Source organism: Sceloporus occidentalis, unplaced genomic scaffold, assembly GCF_023333645.1.
Source record: "Sceloporus occidentalis isolate IW3139 unplaced genomic scaffold, rSceOcc1.0.p SCAF_3, whole genome shotgun sequence".
NCBI classification, from domain to species: domain Eukaryota; kingdom Metazoa; phylum Chordata; class Lepidosauria; order Squamata; family Phrynosomatidae; genus Sceloporus; species Sceloporus occidentalis.
This window is the reverse complement of record NW_028316983.1, coordinates 116,579,150-116,594,621: the sequence shown is the minus strand read 5'-3', so window position 1 is coordinate 116,594,621 and position 15,472 is coordinate 116,579,150. Positions and strand designations below refer to the sequence as shown.

At 39.1% G+C, this 15,472-nt stretch overlaps 1 protein-coding gene across 1 annotated transcript in view; it reads right to left on the bottom strand.

Annotated features, from left to right (window-relative positions):
- ACBD6 (acyl-CoA binding domain containing 6) overlaps positions 1 to 15,472 on the bottom strand; it is a 146,672-nt gene that overhangs the window by 98,560 nt on the left and 32,640 nt on the right. Inside the window, exon 4 of the mRNA XM_089515913.1 lies at positions 14,635 to 14,717. Within this exon, the coding sequence (XP_089372039.1) occupies positions 14,635 to 14,717 (83 nt within the window). The remainder of the gene's footprint in view (positions 1 to 14,634; positions 14,718 to 15,472) is intronic.

The following is a 15,472-nucleotide window of genomic DNA, read 5'->3' as shown; positions in this document are numbered from 1 at the left end:
TGTACAGGGTTTCTTGGAGTGCACTCAGTTCAAAGGTCTTCCTCGATCAGAGGGAGAGCCTTTCTCCTCAAGGTACTTGCATTTGGGGAAACGCTTCTCTTTAGTGAAGTCAAAGGCTTTCATGGCTGGCATCCCTAGTTTTTTGTGGGTTTTCTGGGTTATGTGGCCATGATCTAGAAGAGTTTATTCCTGACATTTCGCCAGCATCTGTGGCTGGCATCTTCTGAAGATGCCAGCCACAGATGCTGCAGGGACATAGCTAGGATTTTAGGAAGGGGAGGGGGGGTCCAAACTAAGTGCCACCATTATAATGAGACTTGAGTGTGGCGGCGCAGCAGCACACACCATTCATTTTTCTAATGGAAGGGGGGGTCCGGACCCCAAGAACCACCCCCCCTTGGCTACGTCCCTGGATGCTGGCGGAACATCAGGGATAAACTCTTCTAGAACATGGCCACACAGCCCAGAAAACCCACAAAAAAGCTTCTCCTTAGGTTCATCCAAACCTTGGTCCTTGTTGGCCTTATTGCCTTCTTTGTCCCTGGAGGACCTTTCCTTTCTCTTGTCCTTCTTCTTGGGCTTATCAGAGCCTGCTTGTACAGGGCAGCCTTAAGCTGCAAATCGCGTTTTTTTCGGGCCTGGGAAATCATCGATTTACAAAGGGCACATGTTTGGATATGACCCTCTCCCTAACACAAAAGGCAAGTGTCCTGGCCTGGAATCTTCCCATCGCATTTAACACACCATTTAAACGAGGCAGACTGCAAGGCCATCACAAATCTGATTTCAAAATTCTTCAAGTCGTAAAGAGGTAAGAGTGGACAAAGCGACTCCAATAAGCGAAGTTCCTTCAAGTTGCTAGCATAGCAGACAAAAGAAACTGAGAAAGAGCAGGAATACGAGGGGGCTTATAAGAAGGTAGGCGGAGCTACTGCCAAAAAGTTGCAATTAAAATTTTGCCTAGTGATTCCAGAAGTTTCCGAAGTTTACTGCGCAGGTGCAGAATAGCACATTTGTGTGATTTGCAGAGACCACGAAGAAGAAGGAGCTTATGTCTTTGGTGCCACTGAATTAATGGCCAAAAGCCATCATATTTAGGAGTTTTGTTAAGAAATTGGTCAAAATATTTTCTGCAATTTAAACATACATGAAAAGGAGAGAATACTATATCTTGATTGTTTTACTCATGGAAGATTAAGAAAAAGAGCAAGCACTTGTTTGAATGAGTGATACAAAAAAGCTGGAAATAGTACAGTCTGCCAGTATACAAAAAAAATGTAATTTTAAAAAGATATATTGTTCTGAACCCATCTAAGGTTTTAGGACTATTCAGAATAACTGGGAACCGTGCACAAAAACTTCCTCATCTGGTCTTTGTGTATGTCCTTTAAAAAAACCAGAACAGAACAGCCAGCTGATCAGTTGCTATGTTCTATCACTATCCCTTCCCATTTTTTCTGAATCCATCTAACTGTTATGATAAAAAATTTGGTGGAAGGCTGCTACTCTGCCCAGGAGGATCCATGCAACACAAACAGGTGGCCTTGCCTATCTGCTCAGAACTGTGCCACTGAGCAGACTGAAACTCAATGAAGCAAGAGAGAAATGGGAGCCGAGACATAGATGCAACAGTTACTGTTTATGTCAAGGCCTTCTTACCCCCTCAAGGGACCCATCTTCACATAATCTATAATTATCTCTTCGTTTAATCGCCCCGTCACTCTGAGGCTCTCCTGGGCACTGGAAGAGGAAAAGCTCATTAACTGAACCTTTTCTACTCTCTCCAGCCACCCATAGCTTTTAATTGCTTGGTGTTGTTATTATCTATCAGTGCAACTGGGATCATTTTCATAAGAAAGCGTGGTGGGAGGGGGAAAAGCAGGCACGTGTCCCTGAGGTATGCACTGCAGACAAACCTTTGCTTTCTCAATTATTTATGCCAGCTGAGGTTTTACAGGCTGAATAAATCCATAACTCAAGTTTATTCTGAACAGTCTGGTTCCCCAGAGAGTATGTGTTGCCCACTTGCCTGCACTCTTCTATGCTTTCCTCACGAGAATAATAGGATGTAACAACACATGTGTCAGCCAACTGCCCATGCATGGAAAAAGTATGCACAAAATTCTGTATCAGCAAGGCAGAAGCATCTGAATAGCAGCAGCCTTTACAGCCTTCTCAGTGCAACTTTCCCCCCTTTCAGTGCAAGTGACTCTCACTTTGGTAAATACTCAAGCCTAGCCTAATCAAAAGGCTTTGATTTTTTAAAATTAAAAATAAAATTTTTAATGGTGTCCAGGGATGGTGATGGTAAAATAAAATCCAATGCGTTAGTTCCTGATGGCTTGCATAAATGGTTAGGTTTCTAGACAAAACACATTGCCACATTCACAAAATCCCACTCTTTAACTGTTGAAATACAGGCATCTTTTATTCAAACTCTGTTTATGTTGCCAGAAGACTGACTTTTACCAATACTATCTCTGGAAAACTGAATTTTCCTCTTACTACTATTACTAGTGCTGTGGATAATGTATGATTGTGCAACCGACACTTAAGTTTAAGCTAACTGAACAGTGACAGTGTATCACTGGGTGCAATGATGTGCTGTATGGACAGTCGAGTGACTGTTTGTGCAGTTGACACTTTTTGTTTCTTAAAAGAGAGACTTTAATGCTTTTCCATGTAAGTGCATAGATAATACACATGCCGCTTTTGAGCACTTTCACTGGCATGTGTTTTAAGAAGTATACCAGATTCTTCCTCACAAACCTTGATTTTGCTATTTTATATAAGAGACACTAGTTGACTATGCCATTTGTATTTAATAGGACGTTAGCATCCATTGTACCTCAAAAAACTATCATGCTATTATTACAGCACCAGGGCTACAACCAGGAATGCTGCTCTTTTTGTTCTTTACAGAAAGAATTTACTGTACAGCACTAGTCTTACTAGATGATCAGTCATTACACCACAGAAGTTATTTTTTATCTTTATCTCCATTGTGAAAAAGATTACGGCTAATTATTTTAAAAGGTAAAGAATCTATAGTGGGCCATAGTATTGTTGCCTACTTATAGAGTATGCAGATAAAAGATAGGAAACAGAGCAATCAAGTAAATAAAAAACAGAAGCATCAACATCAAAATATATCCAACTCAACAGACCAATAGTCTTTCAGAAACAAAAAACTCTTTAGCTCTCTCTAGCAGAAAATCAAAGTGTAGGCTACACAGGCCTTCCTTGGACACAGTCTCATTGAAGGTCTTCCTCTCCCTAAACATGCCTTTGAAACTGGAAAAACTTTCAGTGCCTCAGCAGGTTAATAACAATAATAATAATAAAATTTATTTATGTTTACCCGCCTCTCCCAATGGATCGAAGCGAGGTTACAGGCTACTAATATCTAATACTACTTATATCTAAGTTACTCTGTTAAACTAGTCCCAAGCTGTCTAGGACACTAATGTCAATAAATGGCAATCAGAAACAGATCAGACAAACCAGTGAACCTGTTGTAACCATGGAATCACATGACCCCAGTAACTGGTCTCAAGTCTACAGTTTTGGCTACAATAGTCAAAGCCTGGTACTGTATATTTTCAAAACACTTTTGAAAGGCAGCCTCAGATAGTTTGTGTTACAGTAATCCAACCAACAAGTAGCTATGGCAAATGTCACCATGGGCAGACCAATGCTTCAAAGAACAGGCACAGTTTTTACATGTGAAGTAAGGCATTTCCAAGAAAGCCATATATTTTGAAATAATGTTACCCATATGTAGTCTCATTTTTATGGTTTTCCAAATTTAATTATCATTTCAAGGTAGAGCATTCCCAGCAACCAGACTATGATACTTTAATACCTATTATGTTTTCTGAATCAGTTATTTTTAGGGGAAGTTTAAAACTGTATGGGAGAAGCTGCTCTTTAAAATTCTGCAGGCCTTTGCGCCTGACCAAACACAGTGACCCCTGGTATTTTCTGCCAAAACAGTTCATTTGTCTCTCAGATCAACTAATCAATTCCAGAGCCATCAATCATCTCAGTTCAGTACTAGTGTGGCCTAGCTCAGAGAGCTAGCCAGATGGCTGCCTCTGTTAATGGGATTAATAAAATTCTGATAGATTACATGGCATCAGACTACAAAATATGATAAGGACTATCAAGCACCCTGGAAAAGACTGGGACGACAAGGGAAAACAACAGCCATAATTGCTTAGCATTCTTCTCCCCTGTCTACACAGTTGCAAAATTTATCCTGTAAGTCAGGAAGTATGTGGAGGGCCACTTTGTTAAAATTATGCCTTAATCATTTGCAATGGTTTCAACTTTTCATACAATACTAAACTTCAATCTCAAGAAACCAGGATGGATGACTAAGGAACTTTCAACCGAGCTAAGTTTGAAACGGAACATGTATAAGAAATGGAAAAAGGGGGAAATCACGAAAAAGGAATTCAAAGAAATAGCAGGCATGTGTAGGGGTAAAGTCAGAAAAGCTAAAGCGCAGAATGAACTCAGGCTTGCTAGAGAGGTTAAGAACAATAAAAAGGGCTTTTTTGGATATGTCAGCAGCAAGAGGAAGAAGAAGGAAACGGTAGGGCCACTGCGTGGAGAAGATGGCAAAATGCTAACAGGAGATAGAGAAAAGGCAGAATTACTCAACACCTTCTTTGCCTCAGTCTTCTCAGAAAAGGCAAAGGGTGCTCAACCTGTGGATAATGGAGCAGAGGACAGAATAGGGGAATTTCAGCACAGAATAAGTAAAGAGATAGTAGAGGAACACCTTGTTAATCTAAATGAATTTAAGTCTCCAGGACCAGATGAACTCCATCCAAGGGTATTAAAAGAACTGGCAAAAGTAATATCGGAGCCATTGGCAATCATATTTGAAGACTCCTGGAGAACAGGAGAGATCCCAGCAGACTGGCGAAGGGCAAACATTGTCCCCATCTTCAAAAAGGGGAAAAGAGAGGATCCCAACAATTATCGTCCAGTTAGTCTGACATCAGTTCTAGGAAAGATTCTGGAGCAGATCATTAAACAGAGAGTCTGTGAACATCTAGAAGGCAATGCCATAATCACAAAAAGTCAACATGGGTTTCAGAGAAACAAGTCATGCCAGACAAATCTAATCTCTTTCTTTGATAAAATTACCAGCTTGGTAGATGAAGGGAATGCTGTGGATATAGTATATCTTGATTTCAGTAAGGCCTTTGACAAGGTTTCCTATGACATTCTTGCAAACAAGCTTGTAAAATGTGGGCTAGACAAAGGAACTGTTAAATGGATCTGTAATTGGTTGACCGGCCGAACCCAAAGGGTGCTCAACAATGGCTCCTTTTCATCCTGGAGAGAAGTGACCAGTGGGGTCCCACAGGGCTCTGTCCTGGGCCCAGTGCTATTCAACATCTTTATCAATGACCTGGATGACAGAATTGGGAGCATACTTATCAAATTTGCAGATGACACCAAATTAGGGGGAATAGCTAATACCCCAGAGGACAGGATCAAGATTCAAAATAACCTGAATAGACTAGAAAGCTGGGCCAAAGCTAACAAAATGAAATTCAACACAGAGAAATGTAAGGTATTGCACTTAGGGCGGAAAAATAAAATGCACGGATATAAGATGGGCGACACCTGGCTGAATGAAACTACGTGTGAAAGGGATCTAGGAGTCCAAGTAGACCACAAGTTGAACATGAGTGAACAGTGTGATGCGGCAGCTAAAAAGGCCAATGCTATTTTAGGCTGCATCAATAGAAGTATAGTGTCTAGATCAAGAGAAGTAATAGTGCCACTGTATTCTGCTTTGGTCAGGCCCCACCTGGAATATTGTGTCCAGTTCTGGGCGCCACAATTCAGAAAGGACATTGAGAAACTGGAGCGTGTCCAAAGGAGGGCGACAAAAATGGTGAAGGGTCTGGAAACCATGCCCTATGAGGAACGACTTAGGGAGCTGGGGATGTTTAGCCTGGAGAAAAGAAGGTTAAGAGGTGATATGATAGCCCTGTTTAAATATTTGAAAGGATGTCATATTGAGGAGGGAGCAAGCTTGTTTTCTGCTACTCCAGAGAATGGGACCCGGAACAATGGATGCAAGCTACAGGAAAAGAGATTCCACCTGAATATTAGGAGGAACTTCCTGACAGTAAGGGCTGTTCGACAGTGGAATGCACTTCCTCGGAAGGTGATAGAGTCTCCTTCCTTGGAGGTCTTTAAACAGAGGCTGGATGGCCATCTGTCAGGGATGCTTTGATTTGGATTTCCTGCATGGCAGGGGGTTGGACTGGATGGCCCTAGTGGTCTCTTCCAACTCTACGATTCTATGATTCTATGATCACATTTCTAACATCTGTCTTATTATGAACTAAAGGTGTATTCTCTCTCTCTCTCTTTTTTAAAAGGAAACGGCACCTTACATAACAAATAAATAAATGCACCGCTTGTAAGAAAGTTTCCTGGTCAAATGAAAAACAACTATATAGTCCAGTGATGGCGAACCTATGGCACGCGTGCCAGAGGTGGCACTCAGAGCCCTCTCTGTGGGCACATGTGTCATCGCCCCAGCATAGACTTTGCCACAGTTTGTTACTAGAAAGCCAGAGGGACATGGCACTTTGCAATAAATAAGTGGCTTTTGGGTTGCAGTTTGGGCACTCGGCCTCTAAAAGGTTCACCATCACTGATATAGTCAGTCCCCATGAAGAAAATGCTATTGCCCCTTGCATTCTGTTTCAAATGGGTCCTTTTACACCATTTTGTAATTTTTTAAAAAAAAATGAAAGCAGTTAGGACATTTTTGAAATTTTCTTTTTATTATATGAAATCAAATATTTTGTTCAAAGTGAGACAAAAATAGTCACCTCTGAGGTGCTGAGCAGACAGAGAGGAAAAGCCGGCCTACCTCTGAGGTTTCCAGATTTGCAAGAGAACCTTCTGACCACTGGCTCTCACAACAGGCCGAACACCCACAGAAAACCTACTCCAACCCACCCCCTTCGTCTGTAAGGACCAGCCAAAAGAGGGCATTTGCAGGCACCAGGTGCACTGCTCCATTATTTTTTATGCCCCAAACAAATGTGTATGCATGCATTGACATGCCACCAGTGGCCACCAATCACCTCCTACCCAACTGCCAGCCCATGCTACTCCCTACACAAATGGCCACTTGGTGCTGACTGGCTGAAAAGTTATGTTTGGGGTGGGTGGGTGGTGTCGACATACATAGCAAAGATGACAGAGCTCAATCATTATTGTTATATCTCCATCATCAGAGCTACATTTGATGATGCAGGCTCTTGGCCAACACCTCATGTATCTGAGAAAGTGGACTCTTAGTTCATAAAGCTTACAGCACAATAAATTATCACTCTTTAAAGTACTACAAGACACGGTTGTTTCTGGTAGTCTGATGGATTTTAAGATTACTTCCTTAAAGTATGACAACCAGATACATTACAGACTTTGAAACATATGCACAAAAAAGCTACGGTAATTTGTTAAAATTTCAGTTAGTCCAAATATAATTCAGTGTTTATTATTAATAATATGAAATTGTAACATATAAAATTGTTAAACAATTCAGTTAAACTATCAGCTAGTTTTCAAATAAACGTTAGGAAAAGATGGATAATGTTGCCTTTGGTTCAGACTGTGCCTTTCATTGAATAATTTGTTTGCTTATTTACATTATACTTTTTGTACTTAAATCACCTTCTCTAATTTGGGAGTTTTCACAAGCTTTGGATTACAAACACCAGAGTTCAATTTGTTATTCAACTCATCTGGAAACTGTCAAGTTGGAACAGGCAAGATCACTAACTAGATGTCAATTACATTTCCCCCCACAGTTCTGCATCTCCCTTCTTTTTTGCTTTCACGCCCACTGTTCCTAGCAACACATTTGCTACTCTCACCCTTCAAACAATTTGGATAGTTTATCGGGATTAGAGAGGATTAATAAAGAATTAGGGTTAAATCTAATTATTAATGTCAAATAGAATAGACTCACTGAAATAAATGGGACTTTATAAGTGAACAATAATAATATGTGTCCAATTGATTTAATAGGTGTCTCTCCTCTAGGTGGGGGTAACAACTGGATTTCATTTTATGCTTTTACTCAAGCATTCCCAGCTCTGTTGAATTTCTGCATGCAATGATGTTTGGTTTTGTGGTGAAACATTACAATGTGCCATCTCAATCAACAATCTGAAATTGTGTGAGTCTAGGATATGTTTAACATTTTTGCATGAATAAACTGGATCTCAAGCTGCTAAACATCATGCAGGAAGAAGACCCCCAAAAGAATTAGGCTTTGTTGAAACTGGACTTTGATTATTTTACTTGGCCACTGGACTTGTAATGGCATAGCACCCAAAGCCAAGAGAAAGAAAAGATCCCAGAAATACATCAGTATTTCAATTTTTTAAAAAATAAGAAGAATTAATACTTATTAATAATTAAATAAACAGTTTTTGAAGATTTTTTTCCTCTGAGGGAAACACTAGATTTTGGAGAACTGTTCCACTTTTCTCCTAGTCATGGATATATCTGCCAAAAGTGAAATATAAATCAGCATATTTATATTATAATCTTGAAATAACAACTGCTAATCCTGCCACTTCAAGAAGAAAATGAAAGCCCTATGTCAGTGATGGTGAACCTTTTCGAGGCCGAGTGTCCAAACTGCAACCCAAAACCCACTTATTTATTGCAAAGTGCCATGTCCCTCTGGCTTTCTAGTAACAAACTCTGTGCTAGGATGATGGCACATGTGCCCACAGAGAGGGCTCTGAGTGCCACCTCTGGCACGCGTGCCATAGGTTCGCCATCACTGCCCTATGTAAAAGGGATGTATGAAATGAGAGGGCCGAGCCAAAGTAACATCAAACCCTGCACCTAAAATATCTCCTGAAAAGGGAGTCAGGGACCTGGAACTAAATCTATCCACCTCCAAATTAATCTTCCTCTCTTACTTACTATGTCTTTTAAATTGACTAATTTAGTAAATAAAAGGATATCTGTAGCTAAAAAGCTCCTCTCCCATGTTGTTATTGTTGTTCATTTATATTTCATCTCTTCCTCACCTCCTAGACTGTGGTGCAAAGAGGCTTGCAAAAATTAAAACAATACAGATGAAAGCACACACAAAGACATAGGTAAAAACATACAGGAAGTTATTGTTAAAAATCCAATAGAATTGTTAAAATGCATAGAATCAAAGCCTTTCAAAACACAAATTTATTAAAAAGACAAAAACCAGAAATTAGCGAAACATAACACTATTAAAAAGCCTCCAGCAGTTACCTCCTAAAAGCCAATCAAATGGAAATGTTTTCACTTGAGAATGGATGGCCAGCAGGGAGGGAGCCATCCTAGTCTCCCTAGGTAGGAAGTTCCAAAGCCAGGGAGTAGCAACCTGAGGAGACTCTGTTCCCATCAGACATGAAAGTTATGGAACTGATAAAAGGGCCCTTCCCAAAGATCTGAAAAGTCAAGCCAGCTCCTACAGGAATTTAAGACAGTGTGGACCCAAGCCGCATGAGGCATTATAGGTCATAACCAGCATTTGGGATCTTGCCCAGAAATAGGCTGGTTGTCATTACAGCTGTTGTAACAAGTGAGCTGCATGTTCCTTGTAACCTGGGCCCAGTCAACAGTCTTGTTGGACTAACTGACATCTCTGAGCATTTTTCTAAGGTAGCCCCATGCTAACAGTAATCCAAATAGGATGTAACCAAAGCATGTGTCACCATAGCCATGTCAGACATTTCCAGGAATGAGTGCAGCTGATACATTAGCTTTATATTTGCAAATTCACTCCTCCCTGCCACAGAAACCTGGGCATCTAACTCAGAGATAAATCTAGTACACTCTTCAGGGGAATGTAACTCCATCCGGAGCAGGCTGAACTGATCTGACTTTTGACTGACCAGGAACACTTCTGTCTAGTGTGTATTAAGCTCTGTCTAGTGTGGATTGAATTTGATTGCTGTCATAGTGGTTTTTCCTCTTACTCTCCTCTAGATATGTAAAAATTTCCAAAATTCTGAAGGGATGGAGGAAAATTATTTTCCTTGCCTTTTTTTTCAGGGGGGGGGGGGAAGAGAACTCTTGGAGGGAAGGGAATCTGATATTTAGACTGTAAATCACTTTGTTAGGGACATATAATATATTGTATGTAATATGATATAATTATCCATAGTCTGAGTCTGATATTAGATACAAATGGAATTCTCTTTTAAATTTGTTTGTTACAAATGGAGCTACAAGGTCCTTAGCTCTATTGTCTCTTTATTAAGAACAGGCAACCCCTCACCCCAAAAACCCTATAAAAATAGAAGAAACAATCAATATTAGTAAAACAGAGAAAATAATTGTCTCTACTAGTCTTCCACAGTGTCGAGCAGACATGAAGCATTCTTCTCCATTAAAAAAAACCCTGAGAAAATGCCTAACAAGACCAGAAACAGCAATTGCACAATACCACACAAAATCCTTTACTAAAGTCTTCCTACTTTATAGTAATAATTCACAGGGAGTAAATATATGAACAGCGTCTTAAATATTTTATTCATCGTTCCAAAGGAAATTTTCTAAAATGTATTTTTTCCCAGTATCAATTTTTCCAATTTCCTTTTTCTGAAAAATTTGGAGGGGGGGGGAAGCATTTTTCTCTCAATATTTTTCTGGTTTTATTCAGTGCTTCCACACCTCTAATTTCCTCTTGCATTTCCCCCTGGCAAGTTCTTAACAGGCTGCTCCACAGCTAAGATCTCCTTAACTCTTTTCTGTTAATCTTCTTCTTGTCCTTTATGGCAAGTGTTTCTACTCATACCTTCTCTTATTCTCAGTCCTACTTACCTCAGTGATATGGAACTATGACTTTCCCATAAAGCCAAGACTCCAAAATATGCTAGTTCTAAGGTACAAGGAAGAGAGAGAACAGCAGAGTTCACTGCTGCAGGTGCTTCACTGCCAGAGGGAGCCCACAGCAATTGGATCTGGACAGCTTGAAGTGGGTACAACCACCTTCATTAAAACCACTAGAATTATGACTTTTTTTGTCATGAAAGAAATTATTTATCTATTAATATTAGATTTTATTAAATATCAGATACCACAGTCATGCATGATGACCTCTCCTGTTGCTGACCGAATGAGAAGGCTTCCAGCCTGAGGAAAGATCACCAAGCATGTGGTTTCAACATAATTCCAGGCATGCCTAAATGAAATGTTCTTCATTCAAACCTCTGAACCTGGCTGCCAACTGAGGCATGGAATTCAGGGCACTTTAGCAGATCCCCCATGTTATACACACATTCCTAATATTACAGTTGGTCCTTCTTATACATGGATTTTTTATACACAGATTCAAGCATCCACGGTTTAAAAATGTTCAAAAAAAGTATAAATTTCAAATATCAAACCTTGATTTTCCATTTTTTATAAGGGACACCATTTTGCTATGTCATTATATTTAATGGGACTTGAGCAACCACAGATTTTGTTATCCACAGGGGATCTTGGAACCAAACCCCTGCGTATAACAAGAGTCCATTGTATCTGTACTTTCTCCTTACAATTTTTAACTTTTATGTTAGAATTCTGGGGAAATGAAAGCTGTGCAAATAAATGAAACTTTGTAATATTTTAAAACAATTTCACTCACACCAATATTAAAATGTTTCAGAATTGTTCATCATACACAGGGTATAATATGCATATTACCATCTTCAATAGTTATTCTTGCTCACAATATCTCTATGTGTTCAAGTCATTAAAAAGCATATTGATCTGTATTTAAGGAGATATCTATCGATCCTCTTCTAGAGTCTGCAGAACATATATACAGTGTCCAAGTAAATAAAATGTCTGAGATATTTACAAGGCTATTCAAAACTTTAAGGTGATGAATAATTTTGTTCATATTTTTAAAAGGGCATTGTTGATGTTTGATGTTTTCTCCATTGTGCACTACTGCACTCTTTGCTGCCAAGGAGAAGTTGATCTGAAAGCTCATCATGCTATCAGGAAAGAGACAGGCATGTGAAAAAGACCTTGGAGCCTATTCCAGCCAGACTCTTATCATAGGAATAGTTCCCATCAACTATCATGAAAAAAATTCTTCTGGCTTTTAAGATACATTCATATTGTTAAAATATTTTGTTGTTACTTCGTTGCTGCCTTACAAGGATTTGTACTGTGAAAGGCATGATACAAATAATTATAATAAATAATAAATCAGTTTTCCTGGCGAGTTTTGAATATCATTCACATTTGAAAGGAGAAATACAGCAATAGTCAATTGTTAAAAGCAGAAACAAATAGCTTTTGTTTAAATACTGCAAGTTCCTTTAATTTCTTCAAAACACACCTGCCTGTATTGAGCTCTTTGTAATACACATTTCGAAACTGATCAGTAAATAAATTATTTAAATGCTGATGATTGGTCAAGTAAATCTTAAATTGTACCCAAAATTAATTTCAATACTTATGTTAATACCTATACTTGTAGTTTAGTCTACACTATTTGAACACTACCCAACAATGTATGTTTTTCTGGGTAGTTAATAAAAAAGAAATCAAAACCATAAATCAAATTTTAAAATAAAAAAGAATTTTAAAAAGCCATAATATTAAACTAAAATCTATAAAACCAACAGCAAAACACATCTTCTACATTACATTTCTTCAGAACCGGCATTATCTTTTTAAAAAAGTTAAAAGTATCACCCTTTAAAGAAATACTGCAGGCACCAGAAGTGACCAGATCATAACATGTGTTGTAGAGGAAGAGGCTATAACATAAAAAAGTCCCCACAGGTCAGGCTGGGGCCCAATCCTCCCATGCAAAAACATCTTCTTTGGACTAAGTCTCAATTTACTGGCCTTCAATCATTCTATTACCACACCCAGGCAATGTTTCAAAATATCAATATACAAAACAACAAAAAAAGTTCATATGCACTTTAAACCATTTTAACATAATGCGGAATTCCTTCGGGAAATTCTAAATAAAGAAGGTATCTAATTCAATATTACCAAGAGAGAGCTGCCCAGACAGAGCTGGGTGTCACTTCCACATTGGCAACACCTGAACCCGTCTCTCTGAATGATCTCTCTCTCATCTCTGTTCTAGACGTTAAACAACTTTGGGGTTTCAATAGCTACTGAAAGGTGAAGAGCATCAACACGGTTCAACTCTGCCATCCCTCTCTTGACAGAGGTGATTTCACAGCAGAGAGGAGCTGATATGGTTCAGTAAGGATAAGGTTCCTGGACCACTCTCCAAACCCCCAGTTGCTGTCATGGAAGGAGGAAGAGAGAAGAACAAGAAACCAGTGGTTCTTGCATCCTGCCAAGAGGGAAAATGAGGAAAAAATGAGGAGGCTAGTTATTGTTTTAAATGCCTGCTGGAATCAAGGAACTGTGGCAGAAGTGACAAGGAACTGGTCACTTTCCAGTCTGCATTCTCATAACTGTTTGATTGCAGCAGGTACTCAAAGCAAAAGTCATTTCCACTACAGCGCTATATAAATAAAGCATAATAATAATAATAATAATAAAATAATAATAATATCAGTAATCTGCAAGAGCTATCACCAGGTTCTTCATTCTCCTCTACTCCTTCTTCAATGACAGACAAAGGACTGTGGGTGTATTTTTAACTGGGGAACTGCCAGCACTGAAGAGTAGCCCTTCCCCTGCCATGGAAGCAGCACCGGATGAGAAGCATTAGAGGGATCCTTCTGCTTCATGCTCTTAGGCCACCAGCATTTAAACTCCACTGCTGTCCCACTGGGCAAGCAAGGCAGTTCAGAATTCAAAACCAGCCAGGAAATGGATCTGGGAAATCAGTTTTCTTCAAGAGTGCTGCCCAGAAACTACATACCCAATGTCTTGCCTAAACATGCTTTAAGTGTTCTATAATTCTTTACAAATTTAGGATGAGGTTTAGATTTGTTCAGGGGTAGAATACTGCTTCTAAAGAGACTGGTACTGGTCCCATGTAATTTACAAACTCTTTGCTTTGCCTCTGTTACTTCAAAATAAAACTACGGTAGTTATCCACCAGGTGAAGAACCCATGTGTGTTTTCAAGACTGACACTTACACAAGACCTCTTTAAGTTTGCCATTTCCTGTCTTCCTTTACTTAACTACAAGTTTCATGCAGTATCATCATACATTTTCCAGGTTAATTTCCTTTTATCTTTTTATTTCAAAAGCTGACCTCAATTAGTAACCTTACTTCTACACTGTAATTTTAAAAACATGCTAACATTATTTCCTTTGGCCAACAATATTTAAAGATTATGGCTAAAGAAGCTGCTGTTAAGCACTACTTCTTTTAAGAAGAAGAAATCACAGTATATCCTATATGTTTACTCAGAGGTAATCACCACCATGTTCAATAGGCCAAGACCCAACCCAAATTTTCCACACTAGGGAAAAATTAGTACCTGGCAGCAATACAGACAGCTATTGATTTAAACAATTACAGGCCTAGAAAGTTCTTTCCTGTCATTTATTATCTGGTTGGAGAGGCACTACCATATGTGTTGATGTTCTAAATAAAAGCTAAATGAAAATTAAGCCATAAAAGTATCACTCAGATTCACCTGATGGTTTCTTCTTGATACAATGAGCTGACAACTGGGCCTCCAAACCCAGCCTTTCCTTCCTTTCCCTTTTTTTCTGTTATCTGAAAAAACAAACATAAGAATAACAATTTTTCCATATTTGATACAGACTTTAGGGCAGCATTCAATATAAACTTCCTCCCAACAACAGCAACAACAAAACTTTTGAGATCCATAAACTAATGCCTAATGTGAAAGCATATATTTAGAATGAAAGGATTCTGAGCCCAAGGGGTTCTTTCAAGAAAGGATTGTGGAACTCACAATCCTTTCACACAAAAATCCACTCCTGTTCATATCAAGTTCTTTTCGTTTCACCAATAAAATTTTTAAGGGGGGATAAGAAGAGGCTGGTGTTTTTGTAATTGTTATTGTTAAGCAATTAGGAATCAGAGAGACAAGAGAACTTACCTGTACCCACAATCCTTCAAGTGGTCACTTGTAAACTCACACAGATGAGTCCAGCACACGGATCCCTCTAGAGATGAGTAATGTTGAATAATAACCCAGTTGGTGAGCATTACCAGAGGCACCAAAGTTACCCACCTTAGTTCCACAATCCACCACAAGAAATTCCAGATGTGAAGGGGAGAAGGAGTGTAAGCCGTGTGAGTTCATGGGTAACCACTTGAAGAACCACATTTACAGGCAACCAGTCTCTTCTTCTTTGTCTCTGTGACTCATATAAATGGGTAATTAAATGACTCAATAGCAGTAGGTGTCACCATAGCAAGAGTGAATGAAGAATCTTTTGTGATCCTGCCATTCAATCAATAATGTAATATAAAGATGGACAATTGAGACTGGGAAGCAGCCT